This window comes from Spermophilus citellus (genome assembly GCF_964194105.1).
Source record: "Spermophilus citellus genome assembly, chromosome: 2".
Lineage (NCBI taxonomy): Eukaryota > Metazoa > Chordata > Mammalia > Rodentia > Sciuridae > Spermophilus > Spermophilus citellus.
The window spans coordinates 7,114,534-7,140,837 of record NC_138183.1 but is presented as its reverse complement, the minus strand read 5'-3'; the positions used below and the strand labels follow the sequence as shown (position 1 = coordinate 7,140,837).

The window sequence follows — 26,304 nt, the reverse complement described above, 5'->3', positions numbered from 1 at the left end:
CTGGCCTGAGATCCTGGAACAGGGTGGGATACAAACCTATGCCAGACTCCAGCTTCTCACCAACCACTGGCTCTTTGGTCCACCCATCTAACCAAGAGAGGGGAAAGACAACTGAGGACCGGAGGAGGGAGCAAGGGACCCCACCAGCATCCTGATTCTCAGGGGACAGAGAAGCTGAGGGAGCCAGAAACTCTGATTCTTGGAGCAGCGCCCACCCTGTGAAATATTAACCCGTGAGCTGGTGGGGGGACCCAGACAAATGCCCTATTTACAGAGGCTGGAGGCTTGCCAAGAGGGAGTAACTCATGGGCCAGAGATTGGGGGTGGGACGCTGCTAGGAAGGGAGTCAGGACAAATGCCAGGGATCTCCAGGGGCAGGGGTACAGTGAGGATCAGAGATCACCTGGCCTGAAAGGTCTCCAGGGACTAAATTCGCAGGTCAGGTTACTGTAGGAAGATGCAGAAATGGAAGGAGGGAGGAATGTGTATCCCCACTAGGTGGCTACTGGTACCTCCTCTTTTGATAACTAAGCAATTAACAAATACTGTGAAAAAGAGAGAGGCAGGCCTTTGGGGTGCTAGGCTAGGCTAGGAATCAGACTGCCTGGACTCTCTTCTAGCAATCAAACTAATTAATGATCACACTCATATGGAGTACAAAGTACACGCCAAGGACTCTGCTCGCCATCGATATGAGTTACCTCTCTTCATTCTCTCAACCCCATTCGAGGCAGGAGTTGTTGTTATAGTTTACGATTGATAGGTGCAGCAGCTGAGGCTGAGTGGCCACATAGACTGCGACAGACCACGCATGTGGCCCGTGCGTGTGGGCCTACAGATACGAGCACGATGTTCATAGTACAGGCTCAATGCTTCAAGCTTTCTAGGGACGTTATCACCAATGCCATAGATAGTCTCTAAGGGGCATGTTATTGTTTTGTTTCCCAGATGAAGATACTATGGCTCAAAGATGTGCGTTAACTTGCACAAGGTCCCCAGCAAGCCAAGCTCATTACTACATGCTACAGGCACAGACCGTTTCTCCCGGCCTTGGCTTCCCTTCTGTGTATGAGGCTCTATCGCATCCTCACAACTCTGCACTTGAGCACTGAGCACAGATGATTGTGTCGTCCTGGCAAGGAGTCCAAGGGCATGTATCATTTTTTTGGTACAGGACTGGAAGTTTTCTGAGGGCAGGGCCCCTACAGGATCCACGGGGTCTCCATTATGCATGGGGTGGGTGACCAGCTACTTGCAGGTGAAGGAGCCTGAGCTCTGTGAAGTTCCCCAGCCAGTGTGTTCCACACTGAATATTGATCATAGTCCTTACCTGTTAAGGTGTGTTGTGAACTGCACCTGCCTCATGGGGTTGCTGAGGAGATGTCATGAAATACTGGCAGGAAGATGGTAATGAATAATTATAATGAGTGAGGTTCCTGAGCACACTCTTAGAGAGACCCTTCTGCTCACCTCTGAAACTGAAAAACCAGCCTCATTGATTGAACCAGATATGATGACATTGGTCCCAAAATAGATGACTCAACAGGGGTCTCTGAATTCACATTTCAGGAGTTGAGAACAGCAGTGGTGCTAAAGCCAAGCAAAAAACCTGAGGGCTAAGAGCATCCCTCTGCCCAAGGGGGGCTCCCAGGACATTTCTGCAGAATCCTCATGATACTAATGCAAGAACTGTTCTACTTTAGGAGGATTGAAAGTTCAAGGCCAGCCTGAGCAACTTACTGAGACCCTGTCTCAAAATAAAATTTAAAAAAGGACTAGGGATATATCTCAGTGGTAGAGTACTTTCCTAGCTTGTGTGAGGCCCTGGATTCAATCCCCAGTACCACACGCATGTGCATGCACATGCACACAAACACACACACACATATCAAAAAAAAAAAAAAAAAAAAGAAAGAAAGAAAGAAAGAACTGCGCTTCACTTTTGCAGGGAGCTTTGGAGGGCACCTAATTCTTTTCTGACCTTTGTCTCACTTCATCCTCCCAGTAACCTTCAGAGTCAGCCAGAATAGGAGGGCATTATTCTCTGTGTACAGATAGAAAACTGAAGCCCAGAGAGGGGATGGGACTTGTTCCAAGTATACATGGGAAGCTGGCAGCAGAGCTATGGTATACACCCAGATCCTCAGGTCCATAGTCTGGATCTCCAGTCACAACAGCCTGCTCTAACATGTGGGCTCCCAGCTTCTAAGTGCTCTGACCTCTCTATTTCAGTTTCTTCCTATCTTCCTTTCATGGTGCTAGGGATGAAAACCAGGGCCTTACACATGCTAGGCAAGTACTCCACCACTGAGCTACAGTTGCCATGCTCAGCCCAAGGCTCAGACCTGATGCTGCAGCTAGGCTTGGCAGGGAGGAGGGAGAGCCAGAGTGGTTCTGAAACGTTGCGAAGCCTCTGACTCTGCCTCTGCCAGGCCTCTACCTGTAGACTGGCCACCTATACTCCAATGGCATATCTAGGCCCAATGCCCTTCACAATCTGCCTCCAAGTGGCATTCACTTTTGACAACATAATTTTGCTTCTATTTCAAAAGTCCCCATCACCTTCCATTGCTACTCACCAATACCAAAAAGCCAGGACCCACCTACCAGCATCCCTGTAGGACACACAACCACTGTCACCACTAAGGGGTGTCAGGAAGTTTCTACTGTGCCTCCCCAATATGCCCCCAAATCCTACTAGTTCTGGGGAGCATACAGAGCTGGTGGACACTACCAGCTGGTGCTAAAAAGAAAGGCTCTGCAACAGACACAAGCACAGACAATTCCTCATTGTCATGTCATCCACATCATCATCAACTGCTACATATTAAGGACTGCTATGTGCCAAATACTTCAGCAATGCTCTCATTTAACTCAACTGCCCTATTTTACAGATGAGAAGACTGAGGCAGAGGAAGGTGGCCCACATGCTCACAACCAACAGCATAAATTGACTTGACAATGGTGCTCTATGGGTGTTTTTTGGTATGTGCTTCATCAATGGTTGTTACAAAGATGGGACAAGGGCACTTACGCACAAGGCCAGAGCACAGTGGTCATTTGTCATCTGAAACAAATCCGTATTTTTTCCAGCCACCAGCAGCACTTCAATAGCACGGTTCTGAAAGGGAACCCATGAGACACCCTGTGACCCTGCACCACAGAGACAGCTCTGGCATGTGCCCTCCATTATCTGGTTCCAAATTTTCTGTGACTTCCTTGCCAACCACTCTCTCCTTCACCCTTCTCCAGCTCTCTGTTCTCTTGCTGTTTCTTAAACTTACTAAGCACATGACCTCAGGACCTTTGCACCTGCTGCTGAATGTTCTGCACCAGAGAGTGTATGGCTTACTCTCTTACTCATCTCTGCTCAAATATCACTTTATTAGTGACCTTCCCTGACCACCTTTTATAAAGAGGTGACCCCAGCCTCTGGTTCCCATGGTTCTCCTCCTTTATTTTTCTCCATGACACCTATCACCACCCACATTTTTTACATTTGTTATTTGTTAAATGAACAAAAAATAGAGGCCCTCACCCTTGTCAACTGACTCCTGGTCTAAGCATAGCTCCTGTTATCCTTTTCAAATCTATCTCTCATGGTCACTTTAACCAGTTTGAATCCTAAAGAGAAACATTCTGTGGGAAAGATCATACAGAAGGCCTTTCCCCAGGTGTCAGGCATCCTCTTCCCCCTTAAAAACCAAATTAACTCAAAGGCACAGGCAGAGACGGGAAATCTTGGATTCTAGCGGTCAAAGAGCAGCCAAATCAAGTTCCACCTATAGAATGATAGTGGCCAGCATGGTCAATTTCACTTTCAACTCACTACCGGGATTTCCTGGCCTGCAGGTTGAACCCCATCCATCCCTTTCCCACCCTGTTGGATGTCCCTTGTCATCCCTTTGGGAAGCTGATCCAGAATCCAAGCCGTCCCTGAGCTTTTAAGCACTGCTCTGGGGAAAACGAAAGCTCATCCAACAGGTAGGAGGGGCAGAGGCTGGCCTTCTAAGCCCTACATCGATTCCCCCATCTTGCAGGGGCGTCCGACAGAGCGTCATTTTCTTTCTGGAGGAAGGGAGCTCAGTTTTAAAGGCACATTTTTCGGACCTGACGGCGAGGGTGGAGAAGGGAGCCCTCCCACCAAGGGCCAAGATAGACCTCTGCAAGGGGTTGCGGCGGCAACGGACAGGCCCCGGAGGCAGGAGGGGAAGGATGAGGACGCAGGTACATCCCTTGGCCTGGGGTCCAGGACCTACCCTGGGATGGGGCTGCCCTCAGCGCTGGGAAGCAGTCAGGATGCTTCGTAGGCGAGGAGGAGCGGAGGATGGGGCCCGGGAGAATCCGGGGCCAGAGCGCTTCAGGAGGTTGGGGATCTCGTCCGCCTAGGGCCGGGGTCCGGGGCGCCCGGGGGTCGGCGGGGCGGAGCCTGTGATGCTGAGGGCTCGAGACCGGGGCCGGAGCGGGTCACGACAGGGACCCCGTGGCCGTTACCTTGCCCTGGCTGCGGGCAAGGCTGAGGGCCGTCAGGTGCTGCCTCCCGGGGCCAGCCCCTCCCCCGATCCGGCTTCTTCGACTCCGAGCGGCCAGCCGCCGCCGCCTCCGCTGTCAACAAACCCCGGGCGCGTCACTTCCGGGGCCGCCCCTTAGCAACAGTGAAGGGGTTCCCCCGACGGGTCCCGCGGCGAACTCGGGCGGCGGCAGCGGAAGGTTCCGGGAGCTTGGCGGCGGCTCCTCCCGGGACGCGACCCTGGCTCGCAGTGGAGCAGGGAGCGGTGCGTGGGCACCGCGGCCCGGAGTTCGCGTGCTGCGGGGCTCGCCCTGGCCTGCGAGGGGCCGGCTTGCGTGAGCCCAACGCTCAGGCAGGACTGGGTCCCTGTCTTGTTTAGGACAGGACTGACTCCACCTTTCACCGTCAGCACTGACTCAGCGCCCCCCGCTCCACGCGGCTCTCCAGAGGTAGCTGACGCCGCACCTCGGGTTAGTGGATGGGCCGCGGGCCACCGAGCTTTCAGGTGGAAATGGGGCGTCGGCGTTGGTCCCCGCATTTCCTCCAGCCCCCAGGCTGGTCGCCAAGTCCTAAGATTTCTCTCCTCCCTCCACCCTGCTACTGCCCACCATCATTGCTTTCCTGGATTTCTGCACAGCTTCCTCTCAGAAGCCCCATAGTCCCAGAGTGCTTTTTCTAAAACGTAAATCGAGATGACAAGGACTTTCATGATCTTTCTCTACCACCTTTTCCAGCCTCTTGTCACCCAAAGTATTCAAAGAATATCCAGAACATATAAAGAATTTTCAATGACATCCTTTTGGTTACTTGGGCAAAGGATCTGAATACACTTTCTCCAAGGAAGATATACAAATGGCCATAAGTCATGAAAACATGCTCAACATCATTAGTCATTTGGGAAATGTACGTCAAAACTATTATGAGATACAATTTCTTACCCCCTAGGGTGGACATGGTCAGAGACAGATAAAACGCGTGTTGGTGAAGATAGGAGAGACCGGAATCCTCATGCACTGCATGCGGGAACTTTAAATGATGCAGCTGGTGGGTCACAGCAAACCGGGAGGCTGAGGCAGGAGGATCTCAAGTTCCAGACCAATCTCAGTAGCGAGACCTTGTCTAAAAATAAAAAGGGTTCCCCAGTACCACCACTGCCTCCCCCCCCCCGCCCCGCAAAAAAAAAAAAAAAGCAAGCTAATGCTTTGGAAAAGAGTTTAGCAGTTTCTCAAAAGGTAAGCTTATAGGGCTGGGGCTGGGGCTGTAGCTCAGCGGCACAGCGCTTGCCTCACATGTGTGAGGCACTGGGTTCTATCCTCAGCACCAATAAAAATAAACAAAATAAAGGCATTCTATCCATTTACAACTACAAAAAACATTTCTTTAAAAAATTAAGCTTATATATCCAAGAAAAATGGAATGGAGATATGTCCATACAAGATCTTTCATACACAGGTTTTCATAGCACTATTATTTAAAATAGTCAAGAAGTGGGAACAACCCTAATGGTCCAACAACTAGGAAATGGATATGGTATGGAATGGCACAGCAATACGATAGAATATTATTTATTAATAAAAAAGAATGAAGTACTTATTCATGTTACAACATGGGTGAACCTTAAAAGCAGTTACAAGAGAGACAATATATGATTCTATTTATATGTACAGAATAGGCAACTCTGGAGACAAAGTAGATCAGTGGTTGGTAGAGCTAGGTAGTTAGGGGAATGAGAAACGACTGCTGCAGGGTACAGGGCTTCTTTCTGAGGTGACAAAACTGCTCTAGAGGCGGGCGTGGTGGTGCATGCCTGTAATGCCAGCGGCTCAGGAGGTTGAGACAGAAGATCGGGAGTTCAAAGCCAGCCTCAGCAACTGTGGGGTGCTTAGCAACTCAGTGAGACCCTGTCTCAAAATATAAAAAATAGGGCTGGGGATGTGACTTAGTGGTTGAGTGGTTGAAAATCCATTCCTGCCAAGTTTTGACCACCACAGTAGAAACAAGTCTTTATTTCTCATCAAGTTTTTTTCCCTCTTTTAAAATTTGTTCTTATTTTTTCTCTCCTCCTTATTCCCATTGTAAAAATGTCTCCTCCCCCTCCTCCCCCTCCTCCCCCTCCTCCTCCTCCTCCCCCTTCCTCCCCCTCCCCCTTCCCCTTCCTTCCCCTTCCCCTTCCTCCCCCTCCCCTCCTCCCCCTCCCCTCCTCCCCCTCCCCTCCTCCCCCCTCCTCCTCCCCCCTCCCCCCCTCCCCCTCCCCTCCTCCCCCCTCCTCCTCCCCCCTCCCCCCCTCCCCCTCCCCCCTCCTCCCCCCTCCTCCCCCCTCCCCCTCATCCCCCCTCCCCCTCCTCCCCCCTCCCCCCTCCTCCCCCCTCCCCCCTCCTAAAATTAGGTGGTGATGGTTGCGTGTTTTGATGGATGATAGTTACATATGCACAACTCTGGGAATATATTAAAAACATTGAGTTGTCCACTTTAAATGTTTAGTTTGTATGGTATGTGAATTGTATCTTGATAAAGCTATTAAAACATTGATAAGCATGTACATAGTTATGTAAACTTATAATTCAGGATGGATTTTAAAATATAAGAAGAATCATGCTATATAAATTGTTCTGCAAATTTTTAATCATTTTATGTAAGATCATATAATTCTATTAAGTTTTGAATGGTTGCATAGTATTACAATAACTGCTCTTTTTTTTTCTTTCCCTTCCTTTCTGGAACTGGGGATTGAACCCAGGGTGCTCTGTCACCAAGTAACATCCCTAGCCTTTTTTATTGTTTGAGATAGGGTCTTGTTAAGTTACCCAGGCTGGTCTCAAACTTGATTCTTTTGTTTCAGCCTCCCTAGTAGCATGTATCAATGTGTTTGTCTAACTATACAATTTTCTTAATGGAAGAACTTGGTTGATCCCCCCAAAAATATTTTTTAAAATTTTTTATTCTAATTTGTTATATACAATAGCAGGATATATTACAATTCATATTACATATATAGAGCACAACTTTTCATATCTCTGGTTGTATACAAAGTATATTCACACCATTCATGTCTTCCTCATACATGTACTGAGGGTAGTGATGGCCATCTCATTCCACCATCTTTTTTTTTACTCCATTACCCCCTCCCTTGCTCTCTCTCCCCTTTGCCCTATCTAGAGTTCTTCTAATCTTCCCATGCTCTCCCTCCCAACCCCACTATGAATCAGCCTCCTTATATCAGAGAAAACATTCAGCATTTGGTTTTTGGGGATTGGCTAACTTCACTTAGCATTATATTCTCCAACTCCATCCATTTACCTGCAAATGCCATGATTTTATTCTCTTTTATTGCTGAGTAATATTCCATTATGTATATATATATAGTACATTTTCTTTATCCATTCATCTACTGAAGGGCATCTAGGTTGGTTCCACAGTTTAGCTATTGTGAATTGTGCTGCAATAAACATTGATGGGGCTGTGTTCCCGTGGTATGCTGTTTTTAAATCCTTTGGGTATAGATGGAGGAATGGGAGTCAAAAGGTGGTTCCATTCCCAGTTTTCCAAGGAATCTCCACACTGCTTTCCATATTAGCTGCACCAACTTGCAGTCCCACCAGCAATGTATGAGTGTGCCTTTTTCCCCACATCCTCACCAACATTTATTGTTGTTTGTATTCTTAAAAGTTGCCATTCTTACTGGAGTGAGAGGAAATATTAGAGTAATTTTGATTTGCATTTCTCTAATTGCTATAGATGTTGAACATTTTTTCATAAATTTGTTGATTGATTGAATATCACCTTCTGAGAAGGTGATATTTGTTTTTTTGGAGTTTAGCTCTACTCTAGAGATTAGTGCTCTATCTGATGTGCAAGTGGCAAAAATTTGCTCCCAAGCTGTGGACTCTCTATTTACCTCACTGATTGTTTCTTTTGATGAGAAGAAGCTTTTTAGTTTGAATCCATCCCATTTATTAATTCTTGATTTTAATTCTTGTGCTATCGGAGTCTTTTAAGGAAGTAGGAGCCTAATCCAATGTGATGGAGATTTGGGCCTACTTTTTCTTCTATCAGGCTCAGGGACTCTAGTCTAATTCCAAGTCCTAGATCCACTTTAAGTTGAGTTTTGTGCATAGTGAGAAATAGGGGTTCAATTTAATTTTGTTGTATATGGATTTCCAGTTTTCCCATCACCATTTATTGAAGAGCTATCTTTTCTCCAATGTATGCTTTTGACACCTTTTTCTAATATAAGATACCTGTAATTATGTGATTAGTCTGTGTCTCTATTCTGTACCATTGGTCTACAAGCCTATTTTGGTGGTAACACCATGCTGTTTTTGTTACTATTGTTCTGTAGTATAGTTTAAGGTCTGGTATAGTGATGCCACCTGCTTTACTCTTCTTACTAAGGATTGCTTTAGCTATTCTAGATCTCTTATTTTTCCAGATGAATTTCATGACTGTTTTTTCTATTTCTATGAGGAATGTCATTGGGATTTTGATTGGAATTGCATTAAATCTGTATAGTGCTTTTGGTAGTATGGTCATTTTGACAATATTAATTCTGTTTATCCAAGAACAAGGGAGATCTTTCCATCTTCTAAGGTCTTCTTTATATATATATATATATATATATATATATATATATATGTGTGTGTGTGTGTGTGTGTGTGTGTATTTGTCTTTATTTCTTTAGAGAGAGAGATAATTTTTTAATGTTTAATGTTTAATTTTTTAGTTTTCGGTGGACAAAACACCTTTGTTTGTATGTGGTGCTGAGGATCGAACCCGGACCGCACACATGCCAGGTGAGCGCGCTACCGCTTGAGCCACATCCCCACCCCCTGTCTTTATTTTATTTATTTACTTATATGTGGTGCTGAGGATCCAACCCAGGGCCTCACATGTGCTAGACGAGCACTCTACCACTGCGTCACTATCCCAGCCCCTTCTAAGGTCTTCTTTAATTTCTTTACTTAGTGTTCTATAGTTTTCATTGTACAGGTCTTTCACCTCTTTTATTAGGTTGATTCCCAAGTATTTTATTTGTTTTTAAAATATTGTAAATGGAGTAGTTTTCCTGATTTTCCTTTCAGAGGATTTGTCACTGATATACAGAAATGCTGTTGATTTATGGGTATTGATTTGTATCCTACTACTTTGCTGAATTAATTTACTAGTTCTAGAAGTTTTCTGGTGGAATTTTTTGGGTCTTCTATGTATAGAATCATATCATCAGCAAATAGTGCTAATTTGAGTCCTTCTTTTCTTACTGTATTCCTTTAATTTCTTTTGTCTGTCTAATTGCTCCGGCCAGTGTTTCAAGAACCATGTTAAATAGAAGTGGTGAAAGAGGGCATCCCTGTCTTGTTCTAGTTTTTAGAGGGAATGCTTTCATTTTGTCTCCATTTAGAATGATGTTGGCCTGGGGCTTAGCATAGATAGCTTTTACAATGTTGAGATATGTTCCTGTTAGCCCTAGTTTTTCTAGTGTTTTGAACATGAAGGGATGCTGTATTTTGTCAAATGCTTTTTCTGTATCTATTGAGATGATCATATGGTTCTTATCTTTAAGTCTATTGATGTGATGAATTACATTTATTGATTTCCACATGTTGAACCAACCTTGCATCCCTGGGATGAATCCCACTTGATCATGGTGCACTATCTTTTTGATATGTTTTTGTATTTGATTTGCCAGAATTTTATTGAGAATTTTTACATCTATGTTCATTAGAGATATTGGTCTGAAATTTTCTTTCTGTGATGTGTCTTTGCCTGGTTTCAGAATCAGGGTGATATTGGCCTTGTGGAATGAGTTTGGAAGTGCTCCCCAAAAATATTTTTATAACAACATATAAATAAATTAATTATCCAGGATAATTTACCTGAAATTCTCCCAATTTTAAAACTGAGAGTCCAATGTACTCTGGGAACACCCTTATCCCAGGCAACCCAGGATGGTTGGTTACTGTAGCAGAAGGAGCAAAATAAAAGTATATTATTGAGTAGTTCTTATTCTACCTATAAAGCAGTGTAATGTCACTTGAAGATAGATTGCAATAAATTAAAGATGTACACAATAAATCCTAAAGCAACCACTAAAATAGCAAAGGAGAAGAAATGGGATCTAAAAATATAAAATAGTCAATTCAAGAGAGGAAAAGGCAAAATGGGAAAGAACAAAAAGGGAATAGAGAACACATTTAGGACAAATAGAACACAAATAGAAAAAATGGAAAATAGCAAACTGCAGAACGGGCCTAACTCCATAATGAGAACAATCACACTGAATATTAAAGGTCCAAATACCTCTAATAAAAGACAGAGTTTATATGATTGAATAAAAAAGGAACCCTTAATAATATGCTGCCTATAGAAACTCATTTTAGCTGGGCATGGTGGCACAGGCCTATAATCCCAGCAGCTCAGGAGGCTAGGGTAGGAGGATCGCAAGTTCCTAGCCAGCCTCAGCAATTTAGCAATACCCTGTCTCAGAATAAAAAATAAAAAGGGTTGAGGATGTGCCTCAGTAATTAAGTGCCCGTGGGTTAAATTCCCAGTACCAGGGCTGGGGATGTGGCTCAAGCGGTAGCGCGCTCGCCTGACATGCGTGCGGCCCGGGTTCGATCCTCAGCACCACATACCAACAAAGATGTTGTGTCCACCGAGAACTGAAAAATAAATATTAAAAATTCTCTCTCTCTCTCTCCCCTCTCTCACTCTCTCTTTAAAAAAAAAAAAATTCCCAGTACCAAAAATAAAAATGAAAACCCATTTTAAGCTAGGTGCAATGGTGCATGCCTGTAATCCCAGCTACTCGGGAGGATTATTGAATGGAAGGCTGGCCTGGACAACATAGTGAGATCCAATCTCAAACAAACAAAAAACTCGAAATCCACTTAAATAGATATGTTAATTGTCAAAGGATGAGAAAAAACACACCTTGCATATAGTAAACCAAATCAGCAGTATATTGAAAGTTATACATCATTACCAAGTGGGATTTATTCCTGGAATTCAAGGATAGTTCAACATATGAAAATTAATCAGCAAAATATACAGTATTAGTATAACAAAGGAAGAAGGCTTCCTTCCTCAACTGCTGACTATACCAATGTAGAAAAAGCATTTGAAAAAATTTAGTACCCTATCATACTGAAACATTTATGAATAAGAAATAGAAGGAAACTTCCTTGATAAAGGACAAATGCAAAACCTAGAGCTAACATCCATACTTAATTGTAAAAAATAAAAGTGTTCCCTCCAAGATCAGGAGAAGGAGAAAGATGCCCACTTTCATCACTTCTATTCAACACTTCTATTCAAATTCTAGCTGCAGGAGGTAAGAAAAACAAAAGACAAGTTGGTAAAGATAAAGTAAATTTATTTCTGTTTGCAAATGGTATAATCTTGGACGGAAAACCCTAATTTACAAAAAACTTGTGAGAGCCACTTAATGAATTTAAAAAGTTATAGGATATAAAATCAACACTAAAAAGTCAGTTGAATTTCTGTATACTTGTCGTTAATAATCCTGAACAGGAATTTTTTAAAAATATTTTTTTGGTTGTAGTTGGACACAATATTTTTATTTATTTTTATGTGGTGCTGAGGATTGAACCCAATGCCTCACACATGCAAGGAGGGCACTCTACCAATAAGCTCCAGCTCCAGCCCAGTGAACAGGAATTTTTTTAAAATTCAATGTATAATAGCATCAAAAAAAATAAAACACCTAAATCTGGGTACCGTGGTGCATGCCTGAATTCCAGCTATTTATTTACTAATGTACTTTTTAGGTACTGGGAATTAAACCCAGGGGCACTTTACAAAAAGCTATATCTCCAGAGTGCCCCACCACCCTTTCTCTCTTTGGAACAGGATCTCACTAAATTGCTTAGAGCCTTGCTAAATTGCTGAGACTGCCTTGAACTTGCAATCCTCCTGACTCAACTTCCCTAATACTGAGATTACAGACATGTGCAACCATGCCTGGCTAATCCCAGCTACTTTGGAGGCTGAAGTCAGAGGATCACAAGTTCAAGGTTAGGGCTGGAGATGTGGCTCAAGCGCCTGGCATGCGTGTGGCCCGGGTTCGATTCTCAGCACCACATACAAAGATGTTGTGTCTGCCGAAAACTAAATAGCGAATATTGAAAAATTCTCTCTCTCTCTTAAAAAAAAAAAAAAAAAAAACAAGTTCAAGGCTAGCATAGGCAGCTTGTCAAGATCTTGTCTCAAAATAATTAAAAAAAATTTTAGTTAAATGGTTACGATATCTTTATTTTATTTTATTTTTTATGTGGTGCTGAGGATCAAACCCAGTGCCTCATACATGGGAGACAAGTGCTCAACCACTGAACCACTGAGCTACAACCCCAACCCCTCAAAATAATATTTTTTTTTAAGAGAGAGACAGAGAGAGAGATTTTTTTTTTAATATTTATTTTTCAGTTTTCGGTGGACACAACATCCTTACTTTTGTTTGTATGTGGTGCTAAGGATCAAACCCAGCGCCCCGCGCATGCCAGAGGAGCGTGTTACCGCTTGAGCCACATCCCCAGCCCCAAAATAATTGTTTTTAATATTTATTTTTTAGTTGTAGTTGGACACATACCTTTATTTTATTTATTTACTTTTATATGGTGCTAAGGATCAAACCCAGGGCCTCTCACGTGCTAGGCGAGTGGTCTACCACTGAGCCACAACGTCAGCCCTTAAAATAAAATTTTTAAAAATATTTTAATCGGGGGCTGGGGATGTGGCTCAAGCGGTATCGCGCTCGCCTGGCATGCGTGCGGCCCGGGTTCGATCCTCAGCACCACATACCAACAAAGATGTTGTGTCCACGGAGAACTAAAAAATAAATATTAAAAAAATTCTCTCTCTCTCTCTCCTCAGCACCACATACAAACAAAGATATTGTGTCCACGGAGAACTAAAAAATAAATATTAAAAAATTCTCTCTCTCTCTCTCTAAAAAAAAAAAAATATATATATATATATATATATATATTTTAATCGTTGATAAAGCTTTGTTTTATTCACTTATCTATCTGTGGTGCTGAGAATTGAACCCTGTGCCTCTCATATGCTAGGCAGTCACTCTACCACTGAGCCACAACCCAAGCCTTGCAAAATAAATTTTTTAAAAAAGGAATTGAGTTAGGGGCTCAGGCTGTAGCTCAGTGGTAGAACGCCTGCCTCGCATGTGTGAGGCACTGGGTTTGATCCTCAGCACCACATAAAAATAAATAAATAAAGATATTGTGTCCATCTATAACTAAAAAGATATTTAGAAAAAAAAGGAATTGGGCTAGGCACAAGTGACACATGCATATAGTCCTAGTGGCTCTAGAGGCAGGAGGATCACAATTTCAGCAATTTAGAAAAGGCTTAAGCAATTTAAAGAGTCTATGTCTCAACTTAGCAAGATTTTGGTGATGTAACTCAGTGGCAAAGAGCTCCTGGGTTAAATCTCCAGTGTCAAAAATAAATAAATAAATGAATAATAAAAATAATTTAAAAGTCTGGTACTGTAGTTCAGTGGTAGATTGCTTACCTTCCATGTGTGAGGCCCAATGTGGTTCAATCCCCAGTACCACGAAAACAAACAACAAAAGTTAAGACTAAAATTAACCACAAAAGTGAAAACTTGTAGACTGAAAACTACAAAACATTGCTGAATGAAATTAAAGACAAAATAATTGTTTTTAAAATTTATTTTGCAAGGCTTGGGTTGTGGCTCAGTGGTAGAGTGACTGCCTAGCATATGTGAGGCACAGGGTTCAATTCTCAGCACCACAGATAGATAAGTGAATAAAACAAAGGTTTATCAAAGTTTATCAAGAAATTAAAGATGGAAAGACATCCCATCTTCATGGATAGAGAGACAATATTGTTACATTGACAATAATATCCAAATAGGGATGGGGTTGTGACTCAGCAGTAGAGCACTTGCCTAGCACGTGGGAGGCCCTGGGTTCGATCCTTAGCACTACATAAAAATAAAATAAATAAAGGTATTTAAAATAATAATAATAATAATAATAATAATATCCAAATAGATCTACAGATGCAATGAGATCCCTGTCAAATCCTAATAGCAGTTTTTACAAAAGTGGGAATGTCCTGGACTGCTCTGATGCCCTTAACTGTCCACAACCCACCTGATAGAGAATAAGGACTTTGCATTACTTCCCCCAACTTTGCCCACTTTGAGCAGGACATAGCTTTGGGTGTCATCACCTACTTTCCATAGAAATGGAATGTAGAAATTGACAGTGAGGTATTGTAACAGGGGTTCACTTGATGAATTGGCTCTATTTCTTGTGGCTTTGAAATTTACATGTTTTTTTCCCCCAACCTTCTTTTCCCTAAACTTCCTGATCTTTCCTCTCTAATCTCATTTTCTCCGAATCACCTCTATAAAAGCCCCCTATTTCTGCAGATGGGCAGAATCAGAGCCTTTGGGACAGGAATCCCCTTTGTTTCTCCTTTGCTAGAAAAGCAATAAACTTTCTTCCTTTTTCTCAATTTGAATATGCATATGGTATCACAAGGGGCCCAGAATAGACAAAACAAGCTTGAAAAAAAGGAACATACTTGAAGGACTCACAAACATGCAAATCAAAGCCAAAATAAGAATATTTTTCACCTACTAGAATGGATGTGATAAAAAGAAAGAGAGGGAGATAATAAATGTTTACAAGGATTGGAAAGATTGGATTTACATATGTGCTGGAGGGCATATAAAATGGTATAATTGCTATCAAAAATACTATGGCTGTTATTCAAAAAGTTAAATGTAGTCCCCATATGTCTCAGTCATTCCACTCCTAGACATGGAAAGCTGGGGCAGAGACTTATATGTCTTGCTTACTGAATCATACACAAGAGGCAGAAACAACCCAAGTGTCCATCAACAGATGAGTTTAAAAATAAAATATGGTATATACATATCATGGAATATCATTCAGCCATAAAAAGGAATTAAACTTGGACTAAGGATGAAGCTCAATGGAAAAGTACTTGCCTAGTATGTGCTAGGCCCTGGGTTCAATCTCCAGTACCCACCCACCCCCCAAAATGGAATTAAGTTATTTTACATGCTATCACAAGTATGAACCTTTCACTAAGCAAAGACAAACCCTGGGAGCTGGGGTTGTGGCTCAGTGGTAGAGCACTTACCTCACATACACTGGATTTGATCCTCAGCACCACATAAAAGTAAGTAAGTAAGTAAGTAAGTAAGTAAATAAATAAATAAATAAATATATTGTGTCCATCTACAAATAAAAATATATTTTAAAAAAAGACAAACATGGTATGGTTCCCATTGTATAACATAGCAAGGAGAATGAAAATTCCTAGAAATTGAAGACTAATTGGATGTTTCCATGTGCTACAGGGAAGGGAAATTACTCAGGGGTTACAGATTATCTCTTTGGAGTAATGAAGAGTTTTGGAACTAGATAGTGGTGATGGCTACATAATATTGTAAGTGTAACTAATGCTGTTGAGTTGTATGCATGAAATAGTTAAAAGGGCGAATTTTACATTATAAGTATTATACTTCACTTTAAATAAGTTAATAATGTAATATGCCCAAACCATTGAAATATATATATATATATATATATATATATATATATATATTTAATATCTTTATTTTATTTTTATGTGGTACTGAGGTTCAAACCCAGTGCCTCACACATGCTAGGCCAGAACTCTACCTCTGAGCCACAACCCCAGCCCAGATTTATATATTTTAAAAGGGTAAAATGTATGATATATGAATTTATCTCAATAAAGCTATTTAAATAAAAGTCAAAGAATGAGGGGCTGGGGTTGTGGCTCAGCAGTAGAGTGCTCGCCTACCACATGCGAGGCCCTGGGTTCGATCCTCAGCACCACATAAAAATAAATAAATAAAATAAAGGTATTGTGTCCAACTACAACTAAAATAAATAAATAAAAAAAATAAAAGTCAAAGGATGGAAAAATATATATACATTTCTTGCCAGTTATCAATTTTGCCTTAGAGCTCCAAATTCACTCTTCATTGCTCACTCAGACAAAATGGATTGGGGTCCTTTAAATATTTTTCCTGCATGAAAGGGATTTTCCTTCCTAGTTCTGGTGTGCTCACTAGACAGGCTTCTGCAACACATGGCTTCTCCAGCAGCTGCCTACTAACCATTGCTGGCAGCTGGCAGCTTCTCCCAGTACCGCCCCAGGGGTTATTCTTGGATAGGAACCTTTGGTGAGACACCTTCCTGTAAACAGCTTTCCCAAGAACTTAAGAAGGCAAAATTCCAGCGTGTTCTATGACACGACACCATAGCTGATTTCCAGCAAATTCCAGAGGTAGAATTTCCAGAGAGTCCCATCAAGGGCTTTGCTGTCATTCAATGAGTCGAGGCCCTGTCCTCTCCCACAGGGTCTGCATCGCAGGCTGGGGAGGTGGTGTACTTCCTTCCTTAGTGCTGCACCTCAGCCCTTAGTGCTGCTCCTGATATCTGCCATTCTTGTAACTTAAATTTCTTTTTCTATTTTCTTCCCTGGCCAAATATGGTTGTAGAGTCTAGTTTATTTTTTAGAAACAAGGTTTTTTTTACATTGCCTAGGCTGGTTGGGAACTCCTGAGCTCAAGCAGTCCTCTTACCTTAGCCTCCAGAGTAGGTGGGACTGTAGGTGCATGCTTTTCCACCCAGCCATGTTTATATTCTTTAACATTCTCATTACTTCTTACTAATCAACCCCTTGTAATTCCAATCTCTTGCTGTTGTTGATAAATCTTTATATTAAACTTTTCCCATTAAAATTATTGTGTGGGGGCTGGGGATGTGGCTCAAGCGGTAGCGCACTCGCCTGGCATGCGTGCGGCCCGGGTTCGATCCTCAGCACCACATACAAACAAAGATGTTGTGTCCGCCGAAAACTAAAAAATAAATATTAAAATTCTTTCTCTTTAAAAAAAAATAAAATTATTGTGTGGTTTCTTTCTCCTAATTAGACTTTGACTGATACATCATGCTAGTGAAAAGAAAGCAGGCATATAGCAGAAATGAACGTGGAGGACATCAGGCTAAGTGAAATAAACAGTCACAAAAAGACAAATTCTGTCTGATTGCATTTATATAAGATATTTAGAGTGGTCATAGAGACATAAAGTAGAAAGGTGGGAGCCAGGGACTAGCAGAAGAGGAATGGCAGTTAATGTTTAATGGGGACAAGGTTTCTCTTTTGCAAGATGAAGAGTAATGGAGATGGGTGGTGGTGATGGTTGCACAATATTATGAGGTACTTAATGCCACTGAACTGTCTTTTTTTTTTTTTTTTTTTTTTTTTTGTACCAGGAATTGAACCCAGGGGCACTTAACCACTGAACCACATCCCCATCACTTTTTATATTTTATTTAGAGAGAGTCTTGCTAAGTTGCTGAGGCTAGCTTTGAACTTGAAATCCTCCTGCCTCCCAAGTGGCTGGGATTACAGGCATGCACCAGGCCACCTGGCTTGAACGGTACTCTTAAAATGGAAAAGAATGACAGAAATAAAACTATAGGTCAATATCCCTGATGAACATAGATGTGAAAAATTATTTTATTGTTCTCTTTAAAACCTTAATTTGAACATATCCAACCAAAATTGAACATATTCAAGGGGTACTAGAAGATAATTTGATACACATAGCTATTGTATAATGTTTATCACAATTGAATTAACACATTCCTCATCATCCATGCTGAACAAAGATCCCCTAAACTTGTTCATCCAGTAAGTGAAAGTTTGTACCCTTTTATTTTCCTATTTTCCCTATCCCCATAGATACAAAAACTAGAATTTTATTTTATTTAACCCAGGAGTGCTTAACCACTAAACCACATTCCCCAGCCCTTGTATATTTTATTTTGAGACAGGGTCTTGTTAAGTTGCTTAGGCAGGCTTTGAACTTGTGATCCTCCTGCCCCAGCCTTCAAACCACTGGGATTATAGGCATGCTCCACCAGTTTGGCTAAAAATTAGAGTTGTTTTTTTTTTTTTTTTTTTTGTGTGTGTGTGTGTGGTGCTGGGGATTGAATTTAGGGCCTTGCAAGGCAAGCACTCTGCCAATCGAGCTGTATCCCCAGCCCCAAAATTGGAATTTTAACTGCATAAAGTCTTAAAAGAATAAACATAAGTCTTGCCGGGCAGGGTGGCACATGCCTGTAATCCCAGCAGCTCAGGAGGCTGAGGCAGGAGGATCACAAGTTCAAAGTCATCTAAGCAATGATGAGGTGTTAGGTAACTCAATGAGACCCTGTCTCTACATAAAATACAAAAATAGGGCTGGGGATGTAGCTCAGTGGTTGAGTGCACCTGAGTTCAATCCCCATTACCAAAGGAAAAAAAATGAATAAACATAATTCTTTTTTTTTAAACATTGTTTTAGTTGTTGATAGACCTTTATTTTATTTATTTACATATGGTGCTGAGAATTGAACCCAGTGCCTCACACATGCCAGGCAAGTGTGCTACCACTGAGCTCCAGCCCTAGCCCAATAAACATAATTCTTAACAGAAAAACAACAACAACAACAATAATAATAATTTTAAAAAACCCACTACAGTTTGTGGCAATTTGTTGCAGAAGTTTTAGGACATCAAAACAATAGTCTAGCCAGGCATAGACTGTAATTACTGTCTGTAATCCCAGTGGCTTGGGAGGATGAAGTAGGGGGATTGTGAGTTCAAAGCCAGCCTGAGCAATACAGCGAGGCCCTAAGCAACTTAGTCCCTGTTTCAAAATAAAATATAAAAAGGGCTGGGGATGTGGCTCAGTGGTTAAGTGCCCTTCAATCCCTAGTACCAAAAAGCAAACAAAGCAAAACAAAACAAAAACAGTAGTCTATATGAAAAATTCTATGGGCTATCACCCTTTAATGCCAGCTTTCCCTGTAGCTTGCTGGACTCCAGCTGAAGGGAAAGGAAACCATTAATCAAAGCTTCTACCAAGTGGACTTCCAGCAAACCCACCTGCTGGTGATGCCCCCAGGAAGCAACTAACTACAAAAACTGCTTGGAGAGTGGGAGCTCTCCTGGAGGGGGACAAACCTCACTGTTAGGGCCTGGTACTATGGCACTCTGCAAAACATGTTGTCAAAAGTCCTTTGAACTTCTGATCTGCAAAGTCCCCCTCCAGAGTCTGGTGCGAGACATTGCTCAGGATTTCAAAAGAAGATAGTTTTCCAGAGAGCAGCTATTGGTGCTTTGTAGGAGGAAAGTGAGGCTGACCTGGTTGGCATTTTTAAAGACCCCAACCTGTGTATGCAATCCAAATAAATAAAAATTATGTCAAAAGATGTCCAGCTGGCATGCTGCAAGGGTGGAGTATGTGCTTTAGAAACCATTAGATTGGAAACATTTCATTCTCAAATTTTTTTCTTTGCTCAGTTATTGGTAGTTCAGAATGCTAGACATTTTTTATACCCATGGGGTCAAAAGATACATTTGATGATTGGGAGTGGAAAACTAGAGAGAACAGCAATGAGGTATTGACAGTTTTCTGGCTTTTATTTGTGTATAAATTTTTCATATGAACATGGGAACATAAGGCATTAATGCAGTTCAAAATGTTTCAGTGAATAAATATCAGCAATTCAACTCTATAACAATTATAAATAAACCAGTTAAGTTTTTCTGGACAATGCCAGCACTTGCACTTTTATTTTTTCAGTACTGGGGATAGAACTCAGGCCTTACACGTTAGGCAATGCTCTACTGCTGACCAACTCCCCAGTCCCCCTGATCATTTTAAAACAAGTAAATTTCTTATCAACAGAAACCAAATGTTGTTTGTAGCATTTTTACCACATATTATTCCATCCATTCACTACCCTTTCTGATTGAGTTGTCCTGTATGGAGACACATGTATTAAATGTCTGCTTTCGGTGATGTTCTTGTAAATTTGCTATTAGAATGTTAGAGTATAAGAAAAAAAAAATTCGATGGAATCTACAAAAAAACTTCTTAAGTTAATGAGTGACTTTAGCAAGATTGTAAGATACACTTTCAAAGATATAAAGAACAATTTTAAGAGATGTGGAGTTGTGGCTCAGTGGTAGAGTGCTTGCCTGGCATGTGTGAGGCCCTGGGTTCAATCCTTAGCACTGCATAAATATAAATAAAAATAAAAGATCCATTGATAATTATAAACTATTTTTTTTTAAAAAAGAACAATTTTAAGCCAGGCACAGTAGCTTGTAATTTTGGCACTTTGGGAGTCTGAGGGAGGAGAATGGTAAGTTCCAGACCAGCCTCCACAACATAAAACCCCATCTTTTAAATATATATATATATATAAGTTGTAGTTGGACACAATACTTTTTATTCTATTTAGTTGTATGTAATGCTGAGGATTGAACCCAGGGCCCTGCAAGTGCTAGGCAAGCGCTCCACAGCTGAACCACAACCCCAGTGCCCCCCGCCCCAGATCCTGTCTTAAAATAAAAAATAAAAAGGACTGTGGCTGTAGCTTAGTGGTAAAGCACCTCTAGGGTCAATCTCCAGTTTAAAAAAAAAAAAGAAAGAAAGAAAAGAAAAGAAAAAAGCAATTGTATTTCTGTATTTTTTAAAACTATTTATTTATTTAATTTTTAGTTTTAGGCGGACTCAACATCTTTGTTTGTATGTGGTGCTGAGGCTCGAACCCGGGCTGCACGCATGCCAGGCGAGCGCGTTACCGCTTGAGCCACATCCCCAGCCCTGTATTTCTGTATTATAGTAATAAATAATTTGGAAATTGAAATTTAAAAAAATACCATTTGTGGGGCTGGGATTGTGGCTCAGCGGTAGAGTGATCGCCTAGCATGTGCAAGGCCCTGGGTTCGATCCTAAGCACCACATAAAAATAAATAAATAAAGGTATTGTGTCCAACTACAATTAAAAAATAAATATTTTTTTAAAAATAAAAAATACCATTTGTAATACCATCAAAAATTTGAGACACTTAGGGACCCATTATGTGTAACTGAGAACTAAAAAGTATTGTTGAGAGAAATTAAGGTTCTAAATTTATGGAAAGTTATATAATGTCCATGGATCAGATGAGTCAATAATATTATGATATTAATTATTTCCAAACTGATCTATAGATTCAATGCAATTGCAGTGAAAATCGCAGTAGAATCCCCCCCCCAATCAATAAACTGATTATAAAATTAATATAGAATGCAAAGGACCAAATATAGAGGCCAAAACATTGTTGACAAAGAGGAATGTGAGGCTGATGGTGTGGCTTAGTGGTACAGCATGTGCTTAGCAAGTTTGAGGCCCTGAGTTTGATCCCCAGCACCAAAAGCAAAACAAAATAGAACAAAAAAGCCAAACATAAAATATAGCTACACACCTACTAGAATGTCCAAATTAAAAAGACTGACCTTTGGGCACTCCTCTGTAAACCCAGTGGCTTGGGAGGCTGAGGCAAGAGTATCATGAATTCAAAGCCAACCTCAGCAAAAGCGAGGCACTAAGTAGCTCAGTGAGACCCTGTCTCTAAATAGAATACAAAACAGGGCTGGGGATGTGGCTCAGTGGTGGAGTTCCCTTGAGTTCAATCCCTAGTACCCACGCCCCCCCACCAAAAAAAAAGCACTTGTCTAACATGCCCAAGGCCCTGGGTTCCATCTCTGGCACTGCAAAAAATGACTCAGAAAAAGACTTGTACACAAATGTTTGTGGCAGCTTTATTTGTAATAGATCAAAACTGGAAACAAACCAAATAATCTACCAATAGTTGATAAACTATGACAGGATAAGCTACACTGTATTCATATAATGAAATCTATACAGCAATAAAAGGAACGAAGTGCTGATACATGCTATGGTGTATATAAATCTCAAAACAGTGATGCTGGGGCTGGGGCTGTAGCTCAGTGGTAGAGCACTTGCCTAGTATGTGCGAGGACCTGGGTTCAATTCCCCCACAACACATAAGAAAAATAAATAAAACAAAGGTATTGAGTCCATCTACAGCTAAAATAAAAAAAAAAAAAGAAATAAAGAAAGAAAAGAAAGTGATGCTTAGTGACAGGCACCAGATTAAAAGGAGTACTTAAAAAAGAAAAAAAAAAAGCTGGGATATAGTTCAATGGCAGTTTTTGTCTAGTATGTGCAGGGTCCTGGGTTCAATTCCTAATTCCGCAAAAAATATAAATGAATAAAAATAAAAACTAGAGTACATAGTGTAAGCTGGGTGTGGTGACACACACCTGTAATCCTAGCCCCTGGGGAGACTGAGGCAGGAGGATTACACATTCAAGACCAGCCTAGGAAATGTAGAGAGACCTCTCAAAATAGTCAAAAATGGGGACTGGAGACATAACTCAGTGGTAGGGCATTTTCTTAGCGTACATGAAGCCCAGGGTTCAATATATATATATAAATATATATATATTTTTTTTAATAAAAAGGGCCTTAGGGTGCACCCACTAATGGTGGATGTAATAAACATTGATTACTTTTACCAATCTGGAAGACTCAATGTTGTTACTCAATTAACCCATTGAATGAATAAGTAATTTTTTTTTTTGAGACAGAGTCTCACTATGTTGCCCAGGCTGGATTTGAACTCTTGCCTCAGCCTCCTGAGTAGCTAGAACCACAGGGCACCCCACCCTGTCTAGCTTGTTGTCTAATTTAATGTTGCATTGGGTTGGTTTTGGAGGGACATTTTTATGCCTCCTTTTTTTTTTTTTTTTTTTTTTTTTAGAGAGAGAGTGAGAGAGGAGAGAGAGAGAGAGAGAGAGAGAGAGAGAGAGAGAGAGAGAGAGAATTTTTAATATTTATTTTTTAGTTCTCGGCGGACACAACATCTTTGTTGGTATGTGGTGCTGAGGATCGAACCCGGGCCGCCTGCATGCCAGGCGAGCTACCGCTTGAGCCATATCCCCAGCCCTTTATGCCTTCTTTGACATACCTGTTCATGGGTTTTGCTGACTTTTCTCCTTGGGTGTTGGCTTAGCCATCACCTTGGAGAATCTTCTGGCTCTCACAACTCCCACAACCTATTCCTTAATTTTTCTTGGTAGTATTTATTACCATCTGTCACACTATTCAGTTTTCTAATTTATCTTATTTTACACCTGTGTCCTCACACTAAAATGTCAAGCTTCAAGGACAGGGATTTATTCTATTTTGTTTTCTACTAAATACTCAATACCTATCATATGTCTGGCACACCGTAGAAAATAGACTTTGTGAAAAAATAAATTCTTGCTTTTTTTCCTTTCCTATGGAGGTGCTTGTTGATGTGAGTTTTCTTTATGTGTTATAGGCATGAACCTTTTGTCTAAAGATGCAAATATTTTCATTATTGGTATTTCTCATTTGCTTTCTACACAAAAATTTAAAAATTTTTGTGGTGACATAGCTATCTTATATTTCATGACTTTGGGGCTTTGTATCTTCCTTCACTAAGACTGTAATATAAGTTTTGTATATATTTTTCTTCTAATGATATAGGTTTTCCCCATGCCAAGCTTTATTTCATCTAGCATATCTTTCTGGGATATCAAACACCTCCCCTTTTTTTTACAATGCTGGAAATTGAATTCAGGGTTCACTTATGCCAGGAGAGCACTCTTTCATTGTATACTTCCTAGCTCTATTTTTTTTTAAGTGATAGCCAACTGTCTGAATTTTATCTGTGATACTGGAAATTTAATTTAGGGACTTTCTATCATTGAATTACATAAAGCCCGCTTTAATTTTTATTTTGAGATAATGTGATCCTCCTATCATAGACTCCCCAGTCGATGAGATTACAAGATTGTGCCTCCAAGCCTGCCTTGTCCATATTTTTGTTTTGGTGGTGGTGCCAGGGATTGAACCTAGGTTCTCATGCATGCCAGGGAAGCACTCTACAACTGACTCACATTCTTAGTCCTTGTCCATATTTTTATTAAGTTATCATTTATGTGATTTTTTTTCCTTTGTCTTTAAAGGGCCAGCTGTTTTTTTTTTTAGAGAATTTTTTTTTTTTTTTAAAGAGAGAGGAGAGGGGGAGGGAGGGGGAAAGAGAGAGAGAGAGAGAGAGAGAGAGAGAGAGAGAGAGAATTTATTTATTTATTTATTTTTATTTTAGTTCTCGGCGGACACAACATCTTTGTTTGTATGTGGTGCTGAGGATCGAACCCGGGCCGCACGCATGCCAGAGGAGCGCGCTACCGCTTGAGCCACATCCCCAGCCCCTTTAGAGAATTTTTTAATATTTATTTTTTAATTTTTGGCGGACACAACAACTTTGTTTGTATGTGGTGCTGAGGATCGAACCCGGGCCGCACGCATGCCAGGCCAGCGTGCTACGCTTGAGCCACATCCCCAGCCCCACCAGCTGTTTTTTGTTTGATTAGTTTTTAGTACTGGGGATTGAAGCCAGGGGGTGATTTACCACTGAGCTGTCCCCAGTTCTTTTTGAGACAGAGGCTTTCTACATTGCATTACATTCTCAAACTTGAGATCTTCTTGCCTCAGTCTCCCAAGTAAGTGGGATTACAGTTGTGTGCCACCATGCCTGGCTTCAATTATATATATATATATATATATATATATATATATATCTCCTCCTACCTTCTTCTGAAGCAGGAGGATCACAATTTCAAGACCAGCCTTCCTAACTTAGCAAGGCCCTAGACAACTTAGTGAGATCCTGTCTCAAGATAAAAAATAAAAAGGGCTGAGGATGTAGCTCAATGATAAATCACCCCTGGGTTAAATCACTAGAACCATAATTTATATATATATATATATATATATATATATATATATATATATATATATATATATAATTATACAGAGGAACTTAATCTTGTATGTTGCAGAAATATTTAGTACAGTTGGTTCTTCATATCTATAGGTTTTACATTGTGAATTCATCTAAACCTGGACCACAAGTATTTGGAAAAACTGTGTGTTCTGAACATGTGGCAGACTTTTTTCTTGTCCTCATTCCTTAAAGAATATGGTAGAGCAACTATTTACATAGTAGCTGCATTGTATTTGATATGATAAGTAATCTAAAGATATTTTTTCCTTTTTTTTTTTTTTTTTTTGTACAGTGCTGGGGATTAAACCCAGGGCCTTGGGCATGCTAGGTATGTGCTCTACCACTGAGCTATACCCCCAACACTAAAGAGGATTTTAAGTATACAGAGAAATCTGGGTAGGTTATATGCAAATGCTTTGCCATTTTATATAAGTGACTTGAGCATCCTGGAGTTTGCTATCCTGAGGGGGTTGGGAGGTCATTCTGGAACCAATTCCCCTCTATACTGAGGGATGATTGTATGGGGCCTAGCACATAGTGTGAGCAGAAATTTTTTGTGGAATGAGTGAATAAAGGAACAGATATTTATGTGCCTGGTCTATTGGGCGGTGAAATCGTAGCGTGCAGGTACATGAGAGCTAAAGGGAGTTTAGAAATTATATAGTTCAGTGTTAAAGTTTTTACCAATTTGTGAAGAAATTTTTAAAAAACGAGGACGTTTGTGAATCTTCACATGCCTGTGTAGAGAAAATCTTGCTAAGGCTGCCTGCCATCTTTTTTTGAAAAAGATTTTTTAAAAATTGTTTTTCTTTCTTTCTTTCTTTCCTTTTAGTTGTAGGTGGACACAGTATCTTTATTTTATTTATTTATTTTCATGTGGTGCTGTGGATCAAACCCAGTGCCTCGCACTTGCTAGGTAAGCGCTCTACCTACCACTGAGCTACAACCCCAGCCCCTTCGGGAAGGATTTCTGAAATCTTTCCCTTTTCGATTGTTCT

The 26,304-nt window shown here is 40.9% G+C and overlaps 1 protein-coding gene across 3 annotated transcripts in view; it reads right to left on the bottom strand.

The window, feature by feature from the left end:
• The window catches only part of ZER1 (zyg-11 related cell cycle regulator), a gene marked incomplete at its 3' end in the record, with an annotated part of 29,312 nt that extends 24,666 nt beyond the window's left edge, over window positions 1-4,646 (bottom strand). Inside the window, exons 1-2 of one of the 3 annotated variants that reach the window (XM_081279013.1) lie at window positions 4,260-4,646; window positions 3,039-3,121 (exon numbers count right to left, since the gene is read on the bottom strand). In XM_081279013.1, the coding sequence (XP_081135139.1) occupies window positions 3,039-3,060 (22 nt within the window). In that variant the 5' untranslated portion in view covers window positions 3,061-3,121; window positions 4,260-4,646. Of the gene's footprint in view, window positions 1-3,034; window positions 3,122-4,259 lie in introns of all 3 variants that reach the window. The other 2 variants (XM_081279015.1, XM_081279014.1) reach the window with 2 other exon arrangements.
• Between the last annotated feature and the right edge of the window lie 21,658 nt (window positions 4,647-26,304).